This window comes from Monosiga brevicollis, genomic scaffold (genome assembly GCF_000002865.3).
Source record: "Monosiga brevicollis MX1 MONBRscaffold_16 genomic scaffold, whole genome shotgun sequence".
NCBI lineage: Eukaryota > Choanoflagellata > Craspedida > Salpingoecidae > Monosiga > Monosiga brevicollis.
Window position 1 is genome coordinate 904,097 of NW_001865053.1, and position 24,917 is coordinate 929,013.

The 24,917-nt window shown below is 53.0% G+C and overlaps 4 protein-coding genes across 4 annotated transcripts in view; 2 read left to right on the forward strand and 2 right to left on the reverse strand.

The window, feature by feature from the left end:
- Positions 1-8,394, forward strand: part of MONBRDRAFT_33188 (uncharacterized protein) — a gene marked incomplete at its 5' end in the record, with an annotated part of 8,877 nt that extends 483 nt beyond the window's left edge. The window contains 38 exons of the mRNA XM_001747312.1: positions 1-91; positions 250-332; positions 433-466; positions 603-706; positions 790-908; positions 990-1,063; positions 1,181-1,249; positions 1,367-1,468; positions 1,827-1,882; positions 1,975-2,098; positions 2,211-2,336; positions 2,449-2,527; positions 2,668-2,720; positions 2,809-2,871; positions 3,208-3,249; positions 3,405-3,500; positions 3,629-3,692; positions 3,795-3,854; positions 3,934-4,205; positions 4,307-4,444; positions 4,527-4,751; positions 4,835-4,894; positions 5,157-5,258; positions 5,366-5,467; positions 5,624-5,716; positions 5,800-5,850; positions 5,934-6,003; positions 6,089-6,173; positions 6,259-6,340; positions 6,448-6,507; positions 6,601-6,651; positions 6,757-6,855; positions 6,960-7,022; positions 7,103-7,189; positions 7,308-7,399; positions 7,563-7,660; positions 7,784-8,063; positions 8,189-8,394. The exon at positions 1-91 is cut by the window's left edge and continues 22 nt beyond it. Coding sequence (XP_001747364.1) covers positions 1-91; positions 250-332; positions 433-466; positions 603-706; positions 790-908; positions 990-1,063; positions 1,181-1,249; positions 1,367-1,468; positions 1,827-1,882; positions 1,975-2,098; positions 2,211-2,336; positions 2,449-2,527; positions 2,668-2,720; positions 2,809-2,871; positions 3,208-3,249; positions 3,405-3,500; positions 3,629-3,692; positions 3,795-3,854; positions 3,934-4,205; positions 4,307-4,444; positions 4,527-4,751; positions 4,835-4,894; positions 5,157-5,258; positions 5,366-5,467; positions 5,624-5,716; positions 5,800-5,850; positions 5,934-6,003; positions 6,089-6,173; positions 6,259-6,340; positions 6,448-6,507; positions 6,601-6,651; positions 6,757-6,855; positions 6,960-7,022; positions 7,103-7,189; positions 7,308-7,399; positions 7,563-7,660; positions 7,784-8,063; positions 8,189-8,375 — 3,736 coding nt within the window. The 3' untranslated portion in view covers positions 8,376-8,394. The remainder of the gene's footprint in view (positions 92-249; positions 333-432; positions 467-602; positions 707-789; positions 909-989; positions 1,064-1,180; positions 1,250-1,366; positions 1,469-1,826; positions 1,883-1,974; positions 2,099-2,210; positions 2,337-2,448; positions 2,528-2,667; positions 2,721-2,808; positions 2,872-3,207; positions 3,250-3,404; positions 3,501-3,628; positions 3,693-3,794; positions 3,855-3,933; positions 4,206-4,306; positions 4,445-4,526; positions 4,752-4,834; positions 4,895-5,156; positions 5,259-5,365; positions 5,468-5,623; positions 5,717-5,799; positions 5,851-5,933; positions 6,004-6,088; positions 6,174-6,258; positions 6,341-6,447; positions 6,508-6,600; positions 6,652-6,756; positions 6,856-6,959; positions 7,023-7,102; positions 7,190-7,307; positions 7,400-7,562; positions 7,661-7,783; positions 8,064-8,188) is intronic.
- A 244-nt stretch (positions 8,395-8,638) lies between these two features.
- Positions 8,639-9,086, reverse strand: MONBRDRAFT_9725 (uncharacterized protein; the record flags this gene model as incomplete). Its single annotated transcript, XM_001747412.1, has 2 exons — positions 8,639-8,821; positions 8,910-9,086. 2 exons carry the CDS (start codon positions 9,084-9,086, stop codon positions 8,639-8,641), a joined length of 360 nt encoding a protein of 119 aa, XP_001747464.1.
- A 370-nt stretch (positions 9,087-9,456) lies between these two features.
- On the forward strand, positions 9,457-11,616 carry MONBRDRAFT_27011 (uncharacterized protein; the record flags this gene model as incomplete). The annotated part of the gene is made up of 7 exons (XM_001747313.1): positions 9,457-9,869; positions 9,891-10,611; positions 10,726-10,802; positions 10,873-10,971; positions 11,042-11,141; positions 11,274-11,412; positions 11,498-11,616. The coding sequence occupies 7 exons, from the start codon at positions 9,457-9,459 to the stop codon at positions 11,614-11,616; spliced, it is 1,668 nt and encodes a 555-aa protein (XP_001747365.1).
- A 602-nt stretch (positions 11,617-12,218) lies between these two features.
- On the reverse strand, positions 12,219-24,917 carry MONBRDRAFT_37818 (uncharacterized protein; the record flags this gene model as incomplete). Its single annotated transcript, XM_001747413.1, has 4 exons — positions 22,836-24,917; positions 12,721-22,785; positions 12,384-12,523; positions 12,219-12,280 (listed from the first exon to the last, which is right to left on the reverse strand). Exons 1-4 carry the CDS (start codon positions 24,557-24,559, stop codon positions 12,219-12,221), a joined length of 11,991 nt encoding a protein of 3,996 aa, XP_001747465.1. The 5' UTR covers positions 24,560-24,917.

The following is a 24,917-nucleotide window of genomic DNA, read 5'->3' on the forward strand; positions in this document are numbered from 1 at the left end:
CCGGACGCTGATCACACAGAAGCTCATCAACCTGGAAATCGAGGCCGTTTATGGCTCCAAGGTCAACGCCGACCTGCCCCCCGTCCTCCAGGTACGAATCAATTGGAGGGCACCTGCACACTCTTTTGCAGCGTGCGCCCACGCGCACGCGTTGTGCTTCGAAGCCTCGTGCACTCGCGTCCAGCACATGAACTTGTCGTTCTTCTCATCCCTCCTCCTAACCGCCATTCTTGCCGGTCGAAACATCAGGCCGATCCTCTTCATCGCTGCATTGGTGCCCTGGTCTACGGCTGCCGCCTTGTTATCATTCCAGCGCATGCTCTCCAGCCACGGTGTGTAACATGAAAATGTGCACGGCTGATCATTATTGTTGTGATATCTCAAAGAACGGATTTTTGTTCCTTCCTTCCACCTCCAACTGTTTTTGTGCAGGACAAATGTGCAATTTCGCGTGATTGATCTAGAGGTGGGTGGTTCATGCCTTCGCATTTTGCAGACCACCACAGAGCTTTTCTCGAGAAGCACAAGCGGTCTCTTTATCCTCTCTGCTCTCGGTCTCATCATCGAATTTTGTAATGATTTGGGTTGCGGCTTTGATGTAGAAACTCTCATCGCCCCTGGGTCAAGCCAAGAGCTTTTGTTTTCTGACGGGCTATACCACGCCCACAGCGTTGCTTCTGCATGAACCGCGCCCTGTTTGGGTTGGGTACGTTGCGCATCTCCATTGCTTGCATGTCCAACCATGATGTGCGTCAGCTCACTGCCCCACTTTGCAATGCGCCTACAAAGACGGCATGCAGTGGGTCGAGATAGCTGTGTCTTGTCTGCCTTGAGCTGTGAACTGGACACAACAGATGACTTTGCACCCACCGTTTGGGCTAAAGATAGTCTACCATCCGACTGCTTTGGTAGGCTAAGCTAACACCGCCTGCATTATAAACCCCATCTGCTTTTCTCAGCCTGTCGTCATTCGGCTGCTATTTCCACAGCTTTGGTGCCCACCCCGCAGCCATTAGGCGGCGCTTTGATCGTGTCACCCAACATGGTCTTGCATACGAATCAGGTATGTCGGGTCGTTAGAGACACCCTTCATAATATAAACTGTGTCCTCTGCGATGTGGCACACAGGGGCGACTTTTGTGATGCTCGGGGGTTTTTTTTTGGTGTTAAATCATGATAGGCAAGCAGCAGCGCTGTTGCCGTCAATGCCATTGCAGCCCGCGCCACTGGCTATCCACACACCACGCAGGTTGGTGATATTTCCTGCTGCTGCAGCTTGGCGAGGCAGCTTCTTCGGCCTGATGCTCGCTCCACGTCTTTGGGAGTCTCGATTCGAATCTGCTTGACCGACACCATTGTCTCCTAGGCGGGCTTGAGCCTGAATCTTGACAACGCCCGTGTGACGTTCATCACGAGCGTTGACGCCATTTTCTCTCTTCAGTCTGGTCAACTCTATCGCATCGGCTTGGTACGCCTCATCGTTCCCTTGCCCATCAATTTTCCTTTTATCCCTGGTTGACAGCTCCGCTGGTCCCTTCCGTCATTCTAATAATTGTCTTGCAATCGTCTTTGCTCACTTCATCCTCCAGCAAAGCGAAGGGCGCATGGTGCGCAATTTTGTCTTTCAAGATCTGGGCACAGCAACTTTGCCCGCTTGCATCACATCCTGGGGCACAGACTTGGTCTTTGTTGGCACTCGCACTGGCCTGTTAGTAGTGCTCCTGCGTGCTTCCGCACCGCTCATTGCATTATCTAGCTGATGTCCAACTCGACTATCCTCTCGTCTGCGTAGTGACTCCGTGCTGCTGGGCATGGCACCTGAGCAGAGGTCCGACGACGGCACACCGGCCCCAAAGCGCCCTCACAAGGCTGTTGCATCCCGGTGCGTTGTGACCTGCTTCGCCACCCCCCTCTTTTCTCGACTACAGCACTCATTGGCCAGTGTTGCTCACTTTCTTGCGTTTGGCATTGCAGCTCTACCGAAGACTTGGATATCTATGGCGCTGATCTGCATCATCGTGGCCAAGGACAGCGAAACTACATGGTCCATGTGCTTGATCGCTTACCCAATCTGGCCCCAGTCTTGGCCATCACCCCCGTGCGTGAGCTCTGACATTTGCCGTCAATATTGCAGCCACTTGTGCCACTTTTGCCACGCATGCACCCTCGGCGCCCCCCCTCATTCTGGTCGCTCTGTGCGTTGGGATCAGGCTTTGCCAGCTTCCGTGTCAGTTGAAGATGGGTTGCATGGACGACCGCCGATTGATACTCTTGTTACAGCTGGGCGGGATGATCATGCCAGTTTGGCGCAACTCTATAACGGGTTTCGACCCAAGGTGTGTTGCAGAATAGACGCACGGTTCTGATTGCTCAAACCCTTGGTCTGAGCCAGCATCTCGTCTTTGTTTGGGACGTTTGAGCAAAGTCATCACCGTTCATTGTTTTCAGGTGCAACTGAGTACACAAGAGTTTTCCAAGACGCGCGACGTGTGGGCTTTACATGTCCCTGTCAAGGGTAATCGGAGTGGTGAGCTGAATTGTCATGTTGTGAAGCGTGCCTTGCCCAGCCATATCTGTATTCAGGATTCTCGGCCTCGGTTCTTCTTTCCAGCGTGTCTTCTGTTGTCCAACTGTTTCACATGCTTTCTCTCATGATTCGGGTCGCAGATGCTGCCGACAAGGGGTCCCGTCGCTCGCATGGGGCCCTCATTCTATCACAGGTGAGTGCGATCGTTCAGCCTTTTGTGTTGCCAGCTCGGCTTCACCGGGCCTTATCTGCGCGGCATGTGTCTATGCTTGTCGTCATAGTCGTCTGGAACGGGCGTCCTGGCAATCCGCAATGGCCTGAAAACGTCACCGATCAACAGACTGGTGTGTAGCGTCAGCCCACCTCCCGTGTGCTTCAATTGTGTCTCCTTTCGGCTCTCTTGCCACGTTTCTTGTCCTCGTATCACCTTTAAGCAAAGGGGTAGTCCGCGCCTGGCACTCATTCTTGACATTTAATCAATGGTAGCCTTTTCTACGTCTTATCGTACAGTGCTTGCGGCCAACATGCAAGGGTAAAGCACGCCTCGCCACCATTGTCAAGACAGCTGACCTTTGTCTTGCCATCTCGCTTGGCCTGTACTTTGGCAAATATCTTACGTTGATTTGGTCGTCGTCATGTTGCTTCGCATTCCGATCATCAGGTCCAACTTTATCTTGCAGGTCACCAGTCGAGCTCTCTTTCTGACCCGCGGCTTTGAACGGGTATGTACACTTCTTTCTGCTCTGAAGTTTTTCGATTCCTTACCACTGGCCACCCAGTACCGCATACTCCTCACCACGAGCACCGTGCACTTTGGACCACGCTGTGTACTATATCCCTCGACTCATCTTGTTTTTTGGCCTTGGGAAAATGTCAGCTGGCAGAAATTCGCGTGCCCGGTGGGCAGAAGATTCGTAGCGCCAGTGTGGCCGACCCGTTCGTCATGACGCTCATGAGTGACCACTCGGTTCACGTTGGTCTTGTTTCGCTTGTTCTGACACCATTTGCCATCTTCATCTCTTTTTCCACTTTTGCTTTTGATTCACCTTCGCAATCATTGCTTGGCAAACTTACAATCTCACATCAATGGGGGCTCTACAGATGTTTGTGCTCAACCCAGTCACAAAGACGTTGGACCATATTGAGTGCACGCCGTGCTGGCAAGGTCGGCCCCTTTGCAGGACGCTATTGCTGGCCAAGTGTTGAAATCAAATTTTGAAGACACAGCCATCTCATTTCATTCTCTGGCTCATGTGTCCATGTTTAGGTGTGGTGAAATCAATCACCTTGTGCCAAGATGTCAGTCGCATCTTACATCTTCACTCAGGTGAGAGTTTTGAAAAGCGCAGCAAGCACGGTCTATATGTGCAAGGCACCGACTCAGTGAGCTCTGTTTGCTCTGGCAGCTGCGTTGCTTGATGAACTTAAGAATGAGAGTGAGCAACGGCTTGAGTCTGCTTCAACGGCCACCCAATCAAGTGCGGTTGTAGAGGCAACACCAAACTCAACAGAGGTTGAAGGGGCCACTGCTCAGCCGGCAACCCGTGGCATGCTCGTGGCCGACGATGAAGACGATTTCCTGTATGGCGAGGCTGAAGCGGAGCCAGACACAAAAACGACCATGCCTACGCCCACGCCAACTGTCTCCAAGCCAGGCCAAAATGTAGCACCGTCACAGGTAGTCGCTTGGCTCATAGATCAACTTTTGTTGCTTGATCTGAGCACGCACTATGACTGACGCAAGTTTCTCACCAAAACATGGGGTTTGCTGCCTGCTAGACTATGGCGGAAAGCGCAACATACGGAATTTTTGATGCTGCTGAGCTCGGTCCTAGCGTTGCAACCAGCGATGACTATGCGGCACCAACTTACTGGGCCTTGATCACTACTGAAAGTGGTGCACTTTATATTTGCACGGTGAGAGAAGCGGCTTGCTTTGTTCAAGATGCCCTTTCGCCAAGCCATTGCTCTCACTTTTGTGTGACCTTCTTTCTGACAGGTCCCCGATTTGAAGATCGCATTCCACTGTCCCTCCTTTGGAGACGGCCATTCGCTCGTGTGGGATCGCTTGCCCAACCAGGCCATCCCTCAAGCTGGCGATGGCGCGGATGCGCCGGACGAGGCTAGGAACGACGACGATGCACACGGCAGCGAGGAATACATAGTTGAAACTTTATTGATTGGGCTGGGTCAAGGGCAACGACCTCATCTCTTAGCTCGAACGGTATGCTGCTTGGCACACCCCATTCTTGTTTGAAGCCGTCCATACCTCACCATTTTTTTGATGTTCATCGCTCTCAATCACAGAGCGATCATCATCTATTGATGTACGAGGTGTTTCCGGTCGTTCCCTCGGTCACGGAGGCGGTGCGTGGTTATGATTGGGCGGCATTGCTTGACTTCTTTTGTTGTTTGGTGTGTGCGAGTGTCTGTGGCCCATGTTGAAGGTGCTCACCGTCACGCTGGTGCAGGCGGCGACCGTAGGACGGCTCAGTGTGCGATTGCGCAAGATACATCAAGCTCCTCTTTGTCTTTTTGAGGAAGACATCAGCCAGGTTCAGACTTTGGCCGAGCACGACCGGGGTCTATCGTCTTAACTGGCTCACAATGGCCTTGCATGAAACTGTAGAGTGTGCGGCGCCTCAAGCCCTTTCAAAACATTGCAGGATGCGACGGCGTTTGTGTCACCGGCCCACGCCCCCTTCTAGTTGCTTGTGGGCATCAACTCAAGGTGTGAAGCTGACAAACTTGCTCTGCCTGTACTGTCACAAACTGAATTCAAGTTTGCTCACGCATGTTTTGGCTTGCACCGGGCCGTCGAACATTCGACCGGGTAAGGCCATCACCATCGTGCCGCTGGCCTTGGAGGATGCAGTCAAGACCTTTCATCCTCTGCACATGGATGATGTTGAAAACGGCTTTATTTACTTTACAAAAGCGGTCAGTCAGCATCAGCCCGGACTCTTGTTGGGCATGCAGTGTGATGGGATTCCCACTGTCTCTGCTTTTTTTGACCCTACTCAAAACTGCTCTTCTGTGATCTCATGGTCGAATTGACTGGACTGGTGTGAATCATTCACGGCCAATCTACTCCAGGGAACGTTGTGCTGTGCCACGGCTCCAGATGGTCTCATGTTAAACCGTGGCGTTTTGGCACGTCGGGCGGTGCTGGGTCGTACCATCCAAAAGGTACGGGAAGCTGCGCCAGCTGGGATGATGTCATGATGGCATACGCTTACGTTTCTGTCATGCTTGACCACCGACTCCCCAAGATCGCTTTTGATCTCGACAGCCGTTTGGCGGCGCTGCTCTTGATGGAGCCGGTATGTTACGAAGAAGGTGGCGTTCTCTCGTACAAGGCGTGAGACATTGCCTTCCCTTAATTACATTTCTTGCCATGCATCAGCGGCCGGAGCTCAAGCCGTCTCGCGGCAACAACGATCCCCCCTCCAACGAGCTTCCCAACATTTCTTACCGTGCGTATCTTCTCCAGACAAAACCCTCCATGTGCAGATTCACGCTTTTTGTGCCTCACAGCTGTCATGTATCCCATTGTAATAGGGCCGGATGAACCCAAAGCCCTGACTCCCTTTTTTCAACTGCAGCTTTTGTCGCCCAAATCCATGAAGCTTCTTCCAGACACTCGGTTCGACCCATGCCCGGTCGCGAGCAGCCTGTTCTGCCAACTTGGGCAAGTAGCGCTCTATCTCATGCTTGCACCTGCCCTTCAGTATTGAATATGATTTGCATCACCACGTGACCTCCTTTGCGGCCGTGCGCCTATCTTCAAGCTTGAACAGCACCGGCAAACAGGTTTGTCTTTCTGCCTGTTCCACCCGGGCTCTGGGTGATTTTGTCGGCTCAAAGGTGTGAGCTGAATACACTGTGGCCCGTTTCCTTACTTCATATGTCCTGGATAGAATTACATTGCAGTCGGTGTGACATTGCTGGAAGGTCAACGCGCCACCACAACGGGCTTTGTACGCTTCAAATCCCAGGCTGCGTTTGCGGATTTCTTTCTCACATCTAGAGCTGGCATTGTGCTAATGCTGGTGGGCACCAAAATCTTATAGGTGGACTTTTACACTGTGGATGTGCATGATGGCAAGGAAACTCGCCTCGAGGTGAGACATCCAATCTCAAACGGCACTTGGGACTTGGCGACATGTGGGCAAAACACCACAGGACGTTTTTAAGCATCTTCATCACATTGGTGCATGGTGATCTAGAAACGAGCCAGCTGCAAGCAGCCTGGGTGTGTGTCGGCCATGGATTGTACCGAGGATGGCTTTCTTGTAGCAGCCGTGGGCCAGCGCTTGGGGTCCAAGGTACGCCACTCAGCCTGTGTGGTCATTTGGCGCTGCAGTCGTGGTGCAAGCAAATCCTTCAACTCGTGTCCAAGTTTAATTTCATGCCGCTGCTGCCAATGTAGATTTACGTATGGAACTTTCAAGACGGGCAGGAATTGCAACCTTTGGCGTACTTTGAAGCCGGGGTGAGAACCTGCTGACCGTTGGGGACCGTACTACCTGTAGAATCTGACACGCGAATAACTTTTGCGCATCTTTCCGGTAGATCTACACCTCATGTATCCGAGTCATTAAGAATCTGGCCATTGTTGGAGACTACGAGTCGGGCGTCCAGTTACTGCGATTTTCCAGGGTTAGTTTGCCGTGTTTCGGCATTGCGGGCTGCAACATTTGCCCATCGCTTGACCACCTGCCAAACTCAAAAAGTCTTTGCATATGGTAATTGGCGTGTCATCTCGTGCCCGGTTTAGCAAAAAGGCCTGCAGCAAATGCCGGTATTTCGAGGCACCAAGCACCGCTTTTATTCCTTGGTCAAAGTGGGCGCAGATCCTCACAAATCAAAGTATGTTGTTGGTTCATTTGCTTTCCTCGAATCCCGTCATCATCAGGGAGCGATCGACGTTGTTTCTCGTCTTGGAGTAGCCCGACTCGTTGTTGCATTTGTAGCTTCGTGTCCATACGTGGGCGTTTGTGTGACCGCCTTTTGTTTGGTTTTGGGTGCATAGTTGTTACTGCGCCGACTTTGTGGTTCGCGAAAGCGATTTGGCCATGATCTACGGTGATGCAGATGGCAACCTGGTTGCGCTGGACTACGATGCTGACAGTCAGTTTCGATGGTCTCGTGATGCACCTTGCGCCCAAGTTATTTGTGCGATACCGTGGCACGAGCTCAGTATGTGTGTTGGTATCATGGTATGTTCTGCGATCGCTCCCCGGGTTGCTGCAGGTCCTGACACGCGTGGCGGGCGCATTCTCGTGCGCTCTGCCAACTTTCACTTGGGCACGCGACTGAGCGCCATGTTGCGCTTGCAAGCGGCGCCCGTGGTGCGAGCACCGGGCGGATTGGCAGAAGCACAAAAGTGCCACGTTGTCCACACCTTTGGGATTGAGGGCCAGCAGGGCGTGGTGATCCCATTGCATGAGGCCGAGTATCGCCGCCTGGAGATGCTGCAGAAAAAGCTGGTGTCGCATTCGTCACTTGCGGGCCTGCATCCATTTCAATTTCGGTTTGTCAAGACGTTTTTTTTTTTTTCCTTAATTGCTTGGCATTGGCGTCGTGGGGCAGCGGCTATCCCATGGCATGTTCCCCGGTCATGTCAAGTAACTCATCAATGATTGCTGGGTGGTGTAGTGCCTTCAAATCATCCATCTGGCGACCCCGTTCATTTGCCCAAGGCATTTTGGATGGTGCTCTTCTTCGCCAATACTTTTGCTTGGGTCGGCGTGAACAGCTGGACGTTGCAGAGCAGCTTGGTGTCTCAGCCCAACAGCTGGAGCGAGACATGGCTCATGCCTTGGACGCGGCCTTTTATCTTTGAGCAGGCGCGCAGACCCCAGCAACAGTTGAAAATGCGCGGGCCGAGACGCGCAAGCCAGATTGCAATTGACTTGTGAGTCAATGATACTCTCGTTGTGGGGCATCAATTCTATCAGATCCATCATAAGATAGCAGAAACAAGCACATTATATATACGTATACACACACAAAAGGAGGACCCGGGCAGAGGGAGTGAGCGGTGACAATAGCACAAAACAGTTCAGCTCAGCAACTCTTTCACCCGGATCGTTGGTCGAGCTCTTTTTAGAGTTCCTTGTGAAGGCGTTCTTGGATGCGCTTTGTGCGGCGGTTTTGTTTCTCCTTTAGTTCAAGCTCTTGTTGGCGCAGGTAGTCGAGGTTGGCCTGGGCATCATCAAGCATGTCTTGGATAGCATCGCGATGCTTGTACATGTCGTCCTTCTCACCTGAGAACTTTTCGTAGTCGCGCTGCGTATTTGATCAACATGAATCCCTGAGGTGGTGGGGCCAACGCAGCGGTCAGTCCCAAAGCACTCTCTGCCTTGCAGTGACGAACCTTGACCGAGCTTTTCAAAGCTTCCGCGTCTTGGAGAAGCGATTGCTCCACACTCTGCGCTGTGTTGGGCCAGTCCTTCCGGCTGCGGCCGGCCGTCGCCGATGGGAGCAGCAAACCAAGAAGCAGCAGCAATAGCACAAAGGCAGTGCGCCAGTCACCACGAGCGCATGACCACATCCTGCTGATCGGTCGCCTTGTTTCTATACATTGTAAAGTATTATCGCAATGAGCGAGCGAGCGCGCGCGCGCGACACGAGAACTCGGAGACGAGCTCAACGCTCGCCTGATTCGGTCCTCGCACAGCTTCAAAAACGTTTCCAACTTCCCTCCCTTTCATCCCCAACGTACCCTGCAATGTGTACACTCACCTCAGTTCACGCCCGCATCCCACGCACACCAGTGAATGATGAATGCCGGTCACCTCAACGATCGGGAACGGCGCCGCCGTCGCGCTCGCCCGGCCACGTCGCTGACTCTTTGCTTGAAAGTTCTGACAACAAAAATAACAAATCTCACAACAATAACTTGAACAATTTAACACTAATCCATGTACAACTGCTTCAAAAAGTCAAATATACGCTGCATAAAACTGCCAAAGGACAGACGGAAGGAGAAGGGAAACTTTCATTTGGTACACACTGCAGCATTTCTCTCTCTCTCTCTCTCTCTCTCTCTCACTCTCTCTCTCTCTTCTCTCACACACACCACACACACACACTCTCTCTCTTCTTTCTCTTCTCTCTCTCTCTCTCTCTCTCTCTCTCTCTCTCTCTCTCTCTCTCTCTCTCTCTCTCTCTCTCTCTCTCTCTCTCTCTCTCTCTCTCTCTCTCTCTCTCTCTTTTTTTTTTCTTGCGCGCACGACGGCACGGCCCTGTCTTCCTCGTCGTTCTCAGTGGCTGGCCAGTTGCTTCGTGCGGTGAGACTAGGAGCGGGAAAGGAACGCACTGTAGGGACGATTAGGTGAGGGGCTTGAGTTACCAGGAAGGCCCTCATGGCGTCGCTCGCGGCCTATTTGGCCGCTAATTATGGCCCAAATGCGTCGGGTAAAGAGCCGGATGAGGGACGGCAGCGACGGAAGAAAAAAGTCAAGCGAGCGAAAGTCGTTCAAGGTCTCCGAATCCGAGATGCTGATGTGGATGCTCTGCCCTCTTCTGAGCGTCAAGTGATTGAAGATGATCCAGTCCTTGTGGACGAGCAGGGACGTGAGATTTCGTTGACAATCAACGAGCAGCAAATCTTGCAGAGCGAACACCTCGGGCCATCTGCTGCTTCGACGGCCGACGCCTCGCCACCACGCCGTCAGCGTCACGACAGCCCCGATGCCTCGCCACCGCGCCGTCAGCGTCACGACAGCCCCGATGCCTCGCCACCGCGCCGTCAGCGTCACGACAGCCCCGATGCCTCGCCACCGCGCCGTCAGCGTCACGACAGCCCCGACGCCTCGCCACCACGTCGTCAGCGTCACGACAGCCCCGACGCCTCGCCACCACGTCGTCAGCGCACCGGTGGCACGGACGCTTCACCACCACGACGCTCGCGAACAGCTAGCAAGCGGTCCGCTTCTCTCACAGATCAGAGCCACGAAGATGCGTCCCCACCCCGACGACGGGCCGCCAATACCTCCGACATTGAGGCCCAGCTCCAAAACCTAGCCGGTCTTCAAAATGCTGCTGCTTTACGTCAGGACCTAGAACTTCGTGCGGTGCGACCTTGCCTATCACCCAGACCTTGTTTTCGCGTGTTTTTCTCTATTCATCGTGACCATCTTCTCTCCCTGCTCTCCCCCCCCCTTTTTTTTTCCTTCCGGGGTACGCAGGCAGCAGAGCAGCGCATGCTAGATGCACTCGGGGATAGTGCTGGGCACGGTCAAGAGACCGTGCATCGTGATAAGAGGTATGTCAGTCAGATCTTCATGCCAATCTGTCTCCCAAGTTTCTTCGGCTCACTTGTTATGCTGCGACAGTGGTCGTCGACTTGATCCGAAGTTGGAGCGTCTGCGGAAGCGGGAGATGGAACAAAAACGAGAGGAGCTTGAGCAAGAACAAATGGAATGGGGCCGCGGGTGGGTTCATTGTCATGGCGCATCATTATTTTGCCTTTTGTTCAGCTCATTTGCCTTGCCCTTCGTACAGTCTGAAACAAACTCGAGATGCTCAGGATCGCCGCGCAGAAATCGAGCACGAGATGAGCAAGCCACTGGCTCGATCTCGCAATGACGAAGATCTTAATAAAGTCGGTTTGCAGCTTGTCCTCACCCATCGCTTCTCCTTGCCCCATACGCTGTCCTTTCCTGGCATCAGGCCTCCACAGGCTGCAGCATCTTCTGACTTTGTGTGCTTTGCATTCTCTGATCATTGAGCGCAGATGCAAAGAGATGAAATTAGGGCCGAGGATCCAATGGCGGCCTACATTATGAAGCAGCGTGAGCAAGCTTCGGGCAAGCCGTCACGTCCTCGCTATCGTGGCCCACCCGCGCCTCCAAATCGGTTTGGTATTGAGCCAGGTCTGTCATGTCACGCCCACCCCTTGTAGTTAATTTTACAAGGAGTGCACGTCAAGTGACCCTTGCTTTTTGCCAATTTATGCAGGCCATCGATGGGATGGACGAGACAGGTCGAATGGCTTCGAACAGCGCTGGTTTCAGACTAGAGCACGGGGCGCAGCAGTAGGCAAGGATGCCTACAAATGGTCCGTTGAGGACATGTAGCACAACTTACATAAATCGGCAAGCGGCTCTCTTGCTCAACGAGGCAACGCAGAATTGAAATGATGAAAACAAGCGACTGAAGCGCAGCTCGCTTCGCCAAGATATGCCGGCAGGAATGAAGCACAAGATATCGATTCTTTGATGCTCGAACATCTCAGGTGTACAACATAATACCATACAAGCTGTACATCCAGACACAAAGTAAGGCCCTGACTGGTTTCACGAGGCCTTCACAGCACACCTGACCGAACAAGTCATCATGCCAATTTCAAGCCCAAGGTTTTGGAGTTGAAATATTATATAGTATGCACACCCTCGCGCGTTGGGTCGCAAACGCAAGCTAAAAGTGACAGCATGCAAGTTCAGCACTGCCAAACCGTAACCAATACAAGGGAGGCCGGCAATCGTGCAGATCACACACCAAGTTGACAAGTCTCTCCGATCGAATGGACGGAAGAGTGTTGAGTTGACAGTCAAACAATATATGAACATCAAGCATGAAGCACACAGCCACAGACACAGACACAGCCACAGACATACAGATATGCACACTTTACAAAGCACCGACATACACCTGTACACGCGGCAAACACATCAGAGGCTTAGAGCCCTGTGGTCGGTTTGAGACGGTTAACGTGCGAGTACATCTCTTCCAGCTCCTCATCTATTGAGACAAAACAATGAACAAATGAGATGGTCGATTCGATGAGTGCAATGTGCGACAAAACTGTTCACACGGAATGAGTCTCGCAATCGACAAAACGCACGGGTTTTCTGGCGTTCAAGAGTGCTCATAGCAACAGATTCGGAAGTTTCAGAAGGTGCATTGCTGCCCTTGCGGCGATGCTTCTTCTTCTTCTTCTTTTTGTCGACACGAGCGGCAGAGACAGGCACCGGCTCTTTAAACCTAACAATAGTAAGTGAGGGGAAGGAGAGGGAAAAAAAAAAAAAAAAAAAGGGCGTGAATAAGAGCTAAGGAACAAGGGTTTGATGTCACAATGCAGATTTCAACAACAACAACAACAACAACTGTTGGAACATGAAGCACAAAAAACAAAAAACAAAACAAAAACAAAGCAAAACAAAAGATATTAATTGACGCACGTTACGGCATCTGGGTCCTCCGACGGCTCATCATCAATGTGCCCGGCTTCTTCGTCGAAATTAGCTTCGTCAAACTCCTCCTCTTGGTCACGATGGCGATGGGCAAAGGTATAATCCTCATCTTCACTATCCAAATCCTGCGCAGCGGCTTTAGCCTTGCGCGTAGCCATGCTATAATCATCCTCCTCATCTTCAGCAACAGGGGCCACGCCAGTGGAAGCAGATCGGGGGGCCACAGCATGCTTGGCTGTTGATCGACCCTGTCGAGCCATCGCATAGTCATCCTCATCGTCTTGGGCTTCCGAGCTCACGGGAGCCGGCATGCCTCGCGTCTTGGCGACGGCAGCTAGGCTCGATTTACGACGTGCCATAGCATAGTCTTCGTCCTCATCTTCCTCGTCAATGCCAGCGCTTCGTACAGGCACAGCAGCCGACTTGCCAGCGCGTAGCATGCTCGACTTTCGTCGCGCCATGGCATAATCGCCGTCGTCGTCGTCGTCGTCGTCTTCGACAACGTCATCATCACCACGACGGGCGCCTCCGCGTTGCATCAAGCTTGATTTGCGTCGTGCCATGGCATAAACGTCATCATCTTCGCCGCTGTCGCCATCGCGGTGATGAGACCCAGCTGACTTGACAAAGCGCCGGTTCGCCATCGCGTAGTCGTCATCGTCGTCGTCGTTGTTGACTTGGCGGTTTGCAAAAGTGTAATCATCCTCGTCAATACCAGCAGCTCGGACACCGTTGGCAAAGCCGTAGTCATCGTCATCAAAGTCCGCGCCCGCCGCTGCATTGCGATTTGCAAAGGCATAATCTTCCTCGTCATCAATGCCCGCCAAGCCATAGATATCGCCGCCTGCACCAGCCTTGCTACGGCGTCGACCCTGGCCCACGTCGCCAGCAAAGCTGTAGTCACCATCGCCATCAGCACCAGAGACACCACCGGCAAAGTTGTAATCGCCTTCGTCCGCATCTCCGGTGTCATACTTGACGCCACCGGCAAAGTTGTAATCGCCTTCTTCCGCGTCTCCGGTGTCATACTTGACTCGGCCAGCAAACTGATAATCCCCGTCACCAATGTCACCCATGTCATACTTGGCGGCAAACCCATAGTCACCGTGGTCATCATTGGCGGCTTGCTCGTATTTGACACTGCGGTGATCACCCTCAGTGTAAGCAGCATAGTCATGTTCTCCATCCGAGGCGTTGCCGTACAGGCCTGCAGTACCTTCGGGCATCTCCTCATACATGGGCGCTCCATTCTCATCGTAGCCCACGATGCGTGGCTGTAGATACTTGCGATCATCAGCATTCGGATCTGCGTAGGTATCGGAGCCAGGCCCACCCCGTCGATTCTCATCAAATAGGACATGGATACTGGGGCGCGAGCGCATGGTCTGCTCTTCCTTCTGCTTGCGCCGTCTCCATACCAGGGCAATTAACACAAGTGCCAAAATTATGAAAGCTGCAACGCCGATGACCACGCCAAGTCCCAGAGCTGACTGCATGAATGACTCATTTCCAGGTTGGTCACCCGTGGAAGATTGGAGAATGAGGATTTCGTGACAACTCTGGTTGCTATAGTTGTAGGTTGTCACAGAGCTGTTGGAGTCCACGCGAGGCGACGTGTAGGATCCCGACGTAGCGAAGCACATGAAGCTACCGGGCTGGGTCGCGTTTGTATCAACGATTACAACGACCTGTGCGGTCACCTGCGCAGTCGGTGCAAAGCTTGATACATTGACCGCCTCCTGCAGCTGAACGGTGTACGAGGCGTTGCCCGACACAGAGATGGCACCGAGCACTTCCTCAGCACGTACGACCGAACCACTTTCGTGAGTGACTGTGGCTGTAAAAGCCATGGTGCGCAGCCCGGATGTTGAGTTGACCTGCACAAAGTCGTGGGCGACGCGCACGATCGGGCGATAAAACACAAAAGATTGGCGCTGTGATGCCGATGAGTTGTCGCTTGCCGAGCCTGCGTCAAGGTAGAGCACCTGGCCATTGGGAAGATCAGCGTCAACAAGCTTGGCAGTAAATTCCACCACCAAGGTGTCGTTGCTCGAAATCACGTTGTCCGGAAAATTGGTCACTTCGCCGAAACGGAGAGTCAGCGTGTTGGCAGCCAAACTTTCGTTCACAGCTGCCCGTCGTCGGCGCGCGCCGGCAAAAAGATCAGAAGATGGGTCACTGCTGGCAGCGATGGTCATCAAGTTATCTTCCGACACATTGATCGTTGCCCCTGCGGCGCGTAGCTGCACGTCCACCAGAGCAAGATGTACCCGCCCGTCGACAACAGATGGCACGTGCGCCGTCACTTCGAGCCCGCTGGCACGCCCTTCAGGCAGCTCAATTGTCACATTCGTCGACACGGCTTGCCCCATCACCAAGCCATTGGCCGGGGCTGGGCTGGAGTCACTGAGAGGCGTGGCCAAAACAACGTCTGGCATCTCACGCGTTGCCACGGTGAGGGCGAGTGAGCGATGCGCAGTGCGCAATGGCACGCTGGGACGTGTGAAGTACGTCAAGTTGCAGCGCGCAGAAAACGTCGAGGCCAGCAGGATGGCATCAGACATGCGTACAGTGTAGCGAAGATCCAGGGTTTCACCCAAGTTGATGCGCGGCGTATTAAGTTGAACATCTTCCAACCCAGTGAAGGCCGCTATTGTGCCGCTCGGGCCATTCTCTGAGCTATTGGCAAAGTTGTCCACCGCTTGAAACTCCAGTGAGGCGTCCAGATTAGCACGCGTGACCACCACAAAAGCTGGCCACGTTGAAGTTGGAGCGTGTTCGATGTGATGCACTAGTTCATACAGATCACCCGCATCGCCAAGGGTAGATGCGGGGGACACTGTCCACGTATGCACGAGCTCGGGCGCAACCACGTTGATATCGGTTTCAAAATTCGACTCGAGATTCACAAACGTGACGGCGACAGCAAAGTCACCTGAAACTCCACTGTACGTCACGCTGTCATCATCTACCACCTGCACGACAATAGAAACCTGCAAGTCGTCCTCTGTGCCCACGTGCACGCTCTCAACAATGTTCTGAATGGCGCCAATGTCCAGGGTTACAATGCCATTTTCCTCCACGGCTTCGGCTTCACCAAACGCGAACAAATCGCGGCCCAATGGCAGGGGCTGTACGTTGAGGCCAATGTTCTCGACGCCGGCACTGACAGCCGAAAACATGGGGACACCCGTGGTTGGATTGCGCGGAAGCTCAATCTGTACGAGCAGGTCGCCGACACCACGCATGGCAATGGCAAATGTGAATTGGAGTTGCTCAGCAATGGTCACGTTCGGGAGCTGAGATTCGATGTCGTCAATGTCCTCGATAGTTACGTTAAGGTCTAGATAGACAACCCACAACGTGTTCCAGGTGGCAAAGTCAAAGTACTGGCGGCCACGACCCACATGAAAGCTGGAGTCGTATTGCAGAGCAACTGAATTGTTGATGTCTGCTCCACGCGGCGCATCGGGTTCTACTCGAGCTTGAACCGTGAAGATGACCTCTTCTGTCTCTGACACATTGCCAAAGTAGTATTGTACAATCGTCTCCTGGCCCGATGCCACAGGCGTCGTTGTCAGAGCACGTGGGCTACTTGAGCCATACACGGTGCCCTCATAGACAAGGAAACGACCAAGCGTCACGTTGACTGATACGTCATGGCCAAACGAGCGGGTCAATCGGACCTCAAAATCAACAGGCCCGCCTTGCTGCACGAACGGGTCTGTGAACTGGTCAATGTCGAGGGACAGCGTAGGCTCTGCCACAAGGAAATCAAGGCTGTACGCATCAGCAACTAGCGTTGCATTGTCAGCACCACTATACGTCAGCATGGTGGTTACGCGTAAGTCTCGCGTCACGGCGTTGATGGGTTCATTAAGAACAAGCATGATCAGGTCAATCCATAAGCGGTCCGCTGACGATCGCCTGTTGTCTGGACGATTAAAGCACACACCCAGATCAAGGCCAAATACGTTACCACCGAGGTCGGCCAAGCTTTGTTCATGATAGTCTGTGCAAGCCAAGTTTGAGCCCACAAAAATGTTGTGGGACACCAAAGAAACACCTTCTGTTGGCAAAGAGATATTCAACGAGTAGTTGGAAACACCCTCGGGCAAAATGTACTCGAGTCGCTGATAAATAAATTCGTCCACCGTTACTGAGAGATTTGCTGTGAAAGGGTTGGATGTGCTAACGTTGGTCATGTGCACAAGAGGCCCAGCCAGAGGAATGGCCAAGCCGGTGGCAGCTTTCACGTACGGACGGCCGGGGCGGAGGAAAATATCACGGCGATGCGAATCATAAGTCGCATTGAAGGCGGCAACCAAGCCCTCCGCTTTTGGGTGGATGAAATCAGTCACCACGGCATCAATTGTGATCCATGTGCGTGAGGCATTGGGGGTGAGAGTGGGGATGGTCACCTCTAGGTATTGGGGTCCTAGCTGCTCATAGCCGTCTGCAAATGCACCGACATCAATCGCCACGATTTCCACATAGGGGTGTAACTCGATGGACACGAGCATGTCATGGGCTGATGCCGTCGAGTTGGGCAAATGTGCCAGGCTAAAGCCGTATTTTACGATATCGCGCGCATCTGTGGGGTTCATGGCCATGGCGTCAACCGTTAAGAGGAGCTGCGGCTCGGCAATGGTAACATTATGCTCCTCGCGACGCGCCGTGGACACATCGTAGGCTTGGTGTGTGTAGCGAATTTCAGCGGCCAAAGGCAATTGTGCACCAAGGGTGTTCCTAGGATCATCGTCCACGGACACTACTACGTAAGCCGCGATAATATCTTTCTTGTCAGCGACATTGTCGTAAATGTTCACGCACGAACCAAAGTCCAAGGCAAGTGTCGTGTTTGTGGCAGTGATGGCCGGGGGGGACACGGAACAAATGATGTTCTCTCCATACTCGTAGTTGAAGTCGTACGCAAACGTGGCAGGATCGCCAGCAAAGCCAACCTCAACCGTTAAGTTGAGCGTCACCTCTGGTACCGTCACAAATGTGATCGTTGTGAATGTTTCATGAATGGTAGGGGCCCACTCGGGTGTGGCCAAGTCCGATGAGACGTAGGAACTAAGCTCAAGCGTGGGCTGATCGATGACGACAGGCACCGATGTGTGAGCTAGCGTATAAAAGCGACCTGGAAGGTCCGGGCGGAAACTATAGTTGGCATGGCTATCGTGCAGACTGTTAGTGATGCAGGTGACACTCGCCATGTCTGGCAGGATGCGCTGCAGAATGCGGGCAGTAAAATTGACAAAAAGATAGCCATTGTCCACCGTCAGCAAATCCAGCGTCATGTGGATGGAGCGCCTGTCTTCCGAGACGGTCAGGTCAGGGTTCATCTGCAATTCCGTAACATTCTCGATCACCAAATCTGGGTGGATCGTCAAGTTGACCGTAATGTCGTAGGCAGGGCCCAATGATGCTGGCGTGTGCGAAAGGTTGATGCCAAACTGGACAACATCGCCAGCATCGGCTGGAACAGGCGTATCTTCTACTGAGGCAAAAAGATTAAGCAGGGGCTCAGAAATCGTGTAGCTCTCCAAGATGCTCATAGTGGGATCCAACGGCGTCAAGTCTAGCGCCCCAATGCTGTAGTACACGGTGCCGTGAATGCCCTTTGACTCCCCGTTGAAGTTGCGAGGAGCATCTTGGGGGATGGCCTGAATCCAGACGATAATACGGTCTCGGTCATCTTCAACCTGGTCATAGAAATTGACGCAAGCGCCAAAGTCAAAGACGCGCGTGTCGCGTTGGAATGCGACGGAGTCCACCGGGGCGCCGCTTGCGTTGCACTGAATCTGGCTCCCAATCGTAATGTCGAAATCCAAAAACTCCCAGTCTGAATATTCTTCCTCATCAAACTGGAAACGGACTAACATGGTGCCTTCAGGCAGCGTCGCCGTGAGCTGGAGTCTCACTATTTCGTCGATGTTCAGCAGAGGCGGTGTTTGTGTTTCAGGCAACGACGAATTTAGCGTCTGAAGGACTGCAACTGCACGGTCTACCGTAACACGAGGCGCGTCCGTAGTGCGTTCATAGTCCCGTCCTGTGTTGGCCCAGATCTCGCCAGGATAGCTATCAAAATCATCGATCATTGTAGTAATAAGGTTACTATGATCAGGGACAACAGTTTGCAGCATACGCGCACGGAAGCTGAAATATTCCACCCCGTCGTTTGGTGTGAAGACAGGGGTATACCACGTGATTGTTCGGTTGTCCACCGCAATGGTATAGCTTGAACCCAATGAGCCGAGTTCACCACCATCCGGGATAACGTGTATTACATCATCAAGTTCTGCACGAACGTAAAGGTCAAACGCCGCAGACAACGGCGAGCCCGTGTAGGTCACGGAAAAGTTGAACGTGATCACATCGCCAGCATCGACTGGGGTCAACGGATCAGTGGTTGCCGCCAAAATAACGTCTGGTTCGTGCACGGTAACAGCTTGAGTATCCGAGTACTGCGTCGCATCGGCCGTCACACGGGCCGTCGCAGTAAGCACTGCTCCCTGCACCGCGAACGTGTCATCATCGACTTGGGCTACAACCTCGATTATCAAAATGTCGTTGCTGTCCTCGACGTTATCGGGCGAATTGCGAAATTGACCAAAATCAAACAAGATTGTATAAGGTGACTGCTGAGCAACATGCGTCCCAGCCACGAGACTCGTGTCGATGTTGGCACCTACGTGCACTACCGATGCAGTGCGGTAAGAGATTCCATTTGGTAAAGTTACTAGAACGTTCGTGTTTGCCTCCACTTCTGGCATGGTCACGCTGACACGATACACGACTTGCTCATGCACGTTCACATCAGTACCCAACGTTTCTGCTACAATGGATGTGTTGTGCAGGTATAAATCAATCTCTACAAAGTCCATTGTTGCCGTGATCACGTCAGCTACGTCGGGATACAGACCACCTTCGTTGTACTGACGTCCATTCAACGGAGCTGCTGAGGTTGGCACAGAGGCGTAGTCCAAACGAACCGAGGCAGCAATCACCTCTTCTGGCCGCACAGTTTCATCAACTCGTACGACGTAAACAAGGTATATCTCCGCCGAAGCCGAATTGTCCAGGTTCTCGACGGTAATCGTAAAGTAGGAGCTGTTGATTTTGTTGAAGACCCCACCTGCACCAGCAGTAACGATGGTCTGTACGGTTGCATCGTATACGTCATACTTAGTTGGAACATCGACATGGATGACAATCTTATAAGCCTGAGCTTGAGAATGGGTCATGTCATGAGTTACGCGCACCTGAAAGGTGACGTTGTCGCCCGCATCTGGCTCATATGGAGCCTGGTCATCAGAGATAATCACAGACAGACGCGGCTCAACAGCCCGAAATTGGCGTAAGGCATTGATGCTCACGCTGGCCGTGTTGAAGTCAGAGTCGATCGTCACGATGGGCCGGGTGATGGGGCTGGCCTCATTTTGCAAACCGCGATTCATCGGGTCATCGATTAAGCGAAGCACAATTCGATATGTAATCTGGTCGCCAGCATTGGGGCCGATCTGGTCAAATGTGTTTGTCACAACACCGTGGTCAAAGGTCAATGTTGTACCTGCAAAGCTGATGTCGGAACTTGACGCTAAGCTATCACCTGCGCCGGCCTTGGTGCTCGATATTTGGGAGCCAAATGAGTGCACCGTGGCTGTCAAAACTTCAAAGTTGATGGGAATGTCCAGTGTAGTCACCACATCAGTTTGAGACTCCGGCATGGTTAAGATGTAGTCAAAAGTGATCTCCTCCTCGATCGCCACATTGTACGGCGCAGACTCGGTGTTAGTATCCGCGTCGGCGCTCGTGACACCCACGTAAGACAGGGTTGCGCCATCGATGGTTGTTTGAAACGTATTCGAGCCCGTGTTTTCACGACCCGGAAACTCATTGGCTGAAGGAGCCGTATCCCATCGATAGTCGATGTCATGAACCAACAAGTCTTCTGGTTCAACAACTTGCAGTACTTGACCAACGACAGACGCATGCAAGCGTTCATTCAGATCCAAGCGCGCAACATAAATCTCCAGATGGTCAGCAAAGTGCTCAATAGAATCTGCACTTCGCCCCCCGTTGGCCAAGCAACTAGCAAGGGTCACACCCGCGGTGGCACTGTCCGTCGTGACACACCCCACGGTGTAATCGGGTTGAATCTGCGAGCGCGGATCAAAGGTCACTGTCAAAAGCACGTCATAGGCCTGGGCAGCATAGCTTGAGCCATCGTGATAAAGCGTGTACTCGTAGGTGATGTTGTCACCAGCATCCCCACTGTAGGATCCAATTACATCGTATGATTGCAAGTTCGGTGCTTGAAGTCCTAAAGATGTAAAGGTGTCTCCAGTCGTGTACCCGTCCGCAGTCAATGTCACACTGTAATCAAGCGTTGAACCACGATCAACAGTGTTCAGCTTGGACGAATCCAGACGAACAAAGGCATCCACAACCACCTGGTCGATGCTATCGGGAATCTCGGAAGGCACATTAGCCGTCTCACCAAAAACAAATACAAAGTTGTTGTCTGACAAAAGAGCAAGGTCGCCAGGACCAGCTAGGGTTGGGGCTCCAAGTGAAATGTCGCTGTCAACCGAGACGATCGTGGCATTGAGGAGGGTGACATACGAGTCGTCAAAGGTATAAACCAAGCTAAGGTTGCTGTTCCCCTCAGGCAAGGTAATGAATGTGCGGAATGCAACGACCTCATCGATATAAAATTGCTCGTCTGGCATAGAGTCATCGATGGAAGTAAACGAGATATCGATAGATATGACTGGCCTATCCGTGTCCAGGGATACCACGCTTGGGCTAAGGCCCGCGATACGTCCCATGTTCGACCCAAAGCTGACAGCGGCAGAGTCGTAATGACCGCTTGCTGAGATTTGGTAGGTCGAGTCAGGGCGTACTGCTGATCCAGGAAGCATGACGGCTTCCCAAGTGATGAACAAGAGATCGCCCAAGAGCAAGCGTGGCACGTGAATGAAAAGCTGACGGTCAACGTCCGAGGTGACGAAAAAGAGCTCATTGACGACTGGCTCACAACCAAGCACGCACAGGACTGATGCGCTGTCCACTTGAAGGCCGTCATCCAGCACCATGGTCAGATTGATATCGTACGCCACGGAATCAGACACTGGCTGATGAGATACATTGTAGTGCATGAAAATGCGATCGCCAGCATCGGATAAAGTGTCAGCAGGATTGCGCGCCACGATAGCGAAGGTATCCAAGTCCAACTCAGGCTCAATCACGAGAAACGGCAAAATCGTAGGGATGAGGACAGTCTTTGTATCGTACCGAAGCTCAGCTGTCATTGTGAACGATGCGCCACGCTGAACAACCAGTGAGTCTTCGATATTGAAATACAATCTGACAACAAAAGTATCCGTCGAGGGAATGGCAGCATCAGCAACATTGTCAAACACATTGACAAGAGACGAGGAAAAAGAAAGGTAAACTCCATTCTCATCACCGACTTGCATAAAACCCGAATCAAGCGGCTGAGCCGATTCAAGTTCGAGGTGCCCATCGTAAACGATAGCAAGGACATCGTCAACAAAAAAGTCGCCATTGGAGATGTAAAAGTCGACTTGAATGTCGGTGGTGGCTTCGGGAAGAGTGACCGTGACATCGATCATGACCATCTCTCCAACTGAAACGTTGTTTTGGAGAGTTTCGGAATGTGAGGTACCGAAAAAGGATAGAGTAGCGGTCGGAGCCGGTACCACCAGCACAGACCCCGAGTCCATTTCATAGCTAGCCACAACCGCAGGGTACGCCCGCGCAGACGCCTCCGTCAAACTCGAATACGTCAACGTGTTGTTGCCGACATCCGTCACATTCTCATCCGGCCGGATCGCCTGCACAACAACTCCGTTCCACGCCAGGTTCACCTGCTCAGTCACCAGCAAGCCCCGCGACAGCACAAGTTCCACCGTGCTGCCCACAAAGCTCACGTCTCCCGAGCAGTCCTCCGTACCCGCGCCCGTAATCGTACACGTCACGCTCCCAGACTCCACCGACATCGTCCCACAACATCGTACGCTGGCGCATCAGACACCACCGCGTGGTCAATCGTCGCCGTAAACGCATACACGTCGCCCGCATCCACAGACGCGCCATCGTTGCCCACCGGCAGTGTTGTCGTGCGCGACACATTCAGCTCCGGCTCAACTACCGTCACCTGATCGCTCACCGACCCGCTGCCGATCTCGGTGCCATCAAACGTCACCCGGCTCACAACAATCGCCGTGTCGCCACGCACGTTGCCGCCGTCCGACGCGGGCACGTACACTGTCACGTTCACGCGCACTCGGTCCCGCGCGGGCGCCAGCGCATCGTCCGTGTACGCGTTGGTCGTCTCGCCAAAGTCAAACGTAATCGTGTCGCCACTCACCGTCGCCGCGTCGCCCTCGTTCAGGCTCACGCTCGTAATGTCGCTGCCCATCGACTCAACAAAGCCACCCACGGCCACAAAGTTCGCCGAGCGTCCTGGGTCCGATGCCACCTGCACGCTCACAATAAGCGCACCCGCGCCATCCGGCAAGTCCACGTCCACGCCAAACGTCACCAGCTCCTCCAGTCCCGTAAACGGGTCGACCGTCGCCGCATCATTGCTCGACACGTACGCAATCGCCTGCTCCGGCTCTGTCGTTGTAAAATTTTGAAGCTCGGTATTCTTAAAATAATTGACTCCACCCATTGGTGCTGTGTCATAGGTGAAGCTTGTGTTGATACTATACTTTGTATTCCATCGAACTTCACTTTCTGGCAGTAGTTGCACATTGAAAAGGAACGAAAAAACCTGTGGGAAGCTGCTTCTCATCTCTGTGATGGAGAAAAACACATCTTGCAGATCTGCCGCCTCAACAATGGTATATGTACCATCAGGGCAGAGCGGACAGTCGAATGAAGCTGGCATCAGCTTGCTGGAAATAGGTACGGTCGACTGCAGATCAAAGTTGAAGGCATCGCCATCTGATCGAATAAGCGTGACATTGTAAGACAGGATGTCACCAGCATCGGCCAGGGTTGGAGAAAGACTGGTGATAGAATCAACATTGGCTTCCTCAATCATCGCTGTGATGTTAAACAGCGTTGTCAAGCCATCAATAGTCACATTCACCGTGACGTTGACGAATTGATCATCGTAAGTGTGATCCGGCTCGACAAGGAGCTCAAGGTGCACTTGGAGCAAATCAAACGAAGGACTTGCAGAAGCCGAGCGTTGTATAGAAACAAAAGGGAACTCAACTGAGCCAAGTGAAAGAGAGCCATTGCCGAGCGGGCCTGAACCGGCAATACCATCAGCAGGAAACTGAGAAACGAACGCGGAGTGAACGGAAAACTCTGGATCATCGAACGTGATAGAAACAAACACGTCGCCAAAGCCCTCAGGAACATACAAGTTTGTCAGAATGGTTAGCACCTCAGTCTTGAATAAAAGACCCGAATCAATAGAACCGAAGGAGGAGGAGTAAGAAATGTTGGAACTCGAAGGTAAGGTGCTCACGCTATCCGTCTCCTCGCCCAGCGAGTAGAATCGCCCCGCAATGTCGTCGTCGTCCGCAGGGCTGCTCTCAAACGTCGTGTTGGTCACCACATTGTACGTGCTGCCATACCGCACCGCGCTCGTAGGCGCAAGCGTCGCAGTCCACACAACCGTCGCCGTCGCGCCCTCCGCAACGCGCTCAATCCGCACTGTCAGCACCGTCGAATCTGCCCCGTCCACAGACGAAGCAAAAGCGCCCGTGCATCCGGCGCTGCAGATCACGCTCCCCCCATTCACGGAAAGACCCGTGTCATGCACCGCAATCATCTCAACGTCATACGCGTCCACGTCCTGGCTCGGCCCCGGTGCCAGCGTGTAGCTAAACGACACTACATCACCGGCATCCAGGCCGCTCGTCGCACTCGTCACCTCAACCGTCTGCACCAGCGAGGGCTCCCGCACAACGTAGCTCAGCGTCTCCGCCGCCGATACCGCAGGCGTCTTGCCGTCATAGCTCAGCTCCGCACCCACTTGGATCGAGCTCCCGCGCACCGTCGGCGTGTCGTCCAACACATAAAACTCAAACTCAAGCACAATGTCGTCCTGCGAGTCCGATGTCTGGTCAAACACATTCTGCAACGTCGACAAGTCCGCGTAAATGCTGCCCGTCACAGGGTCCGTCGTC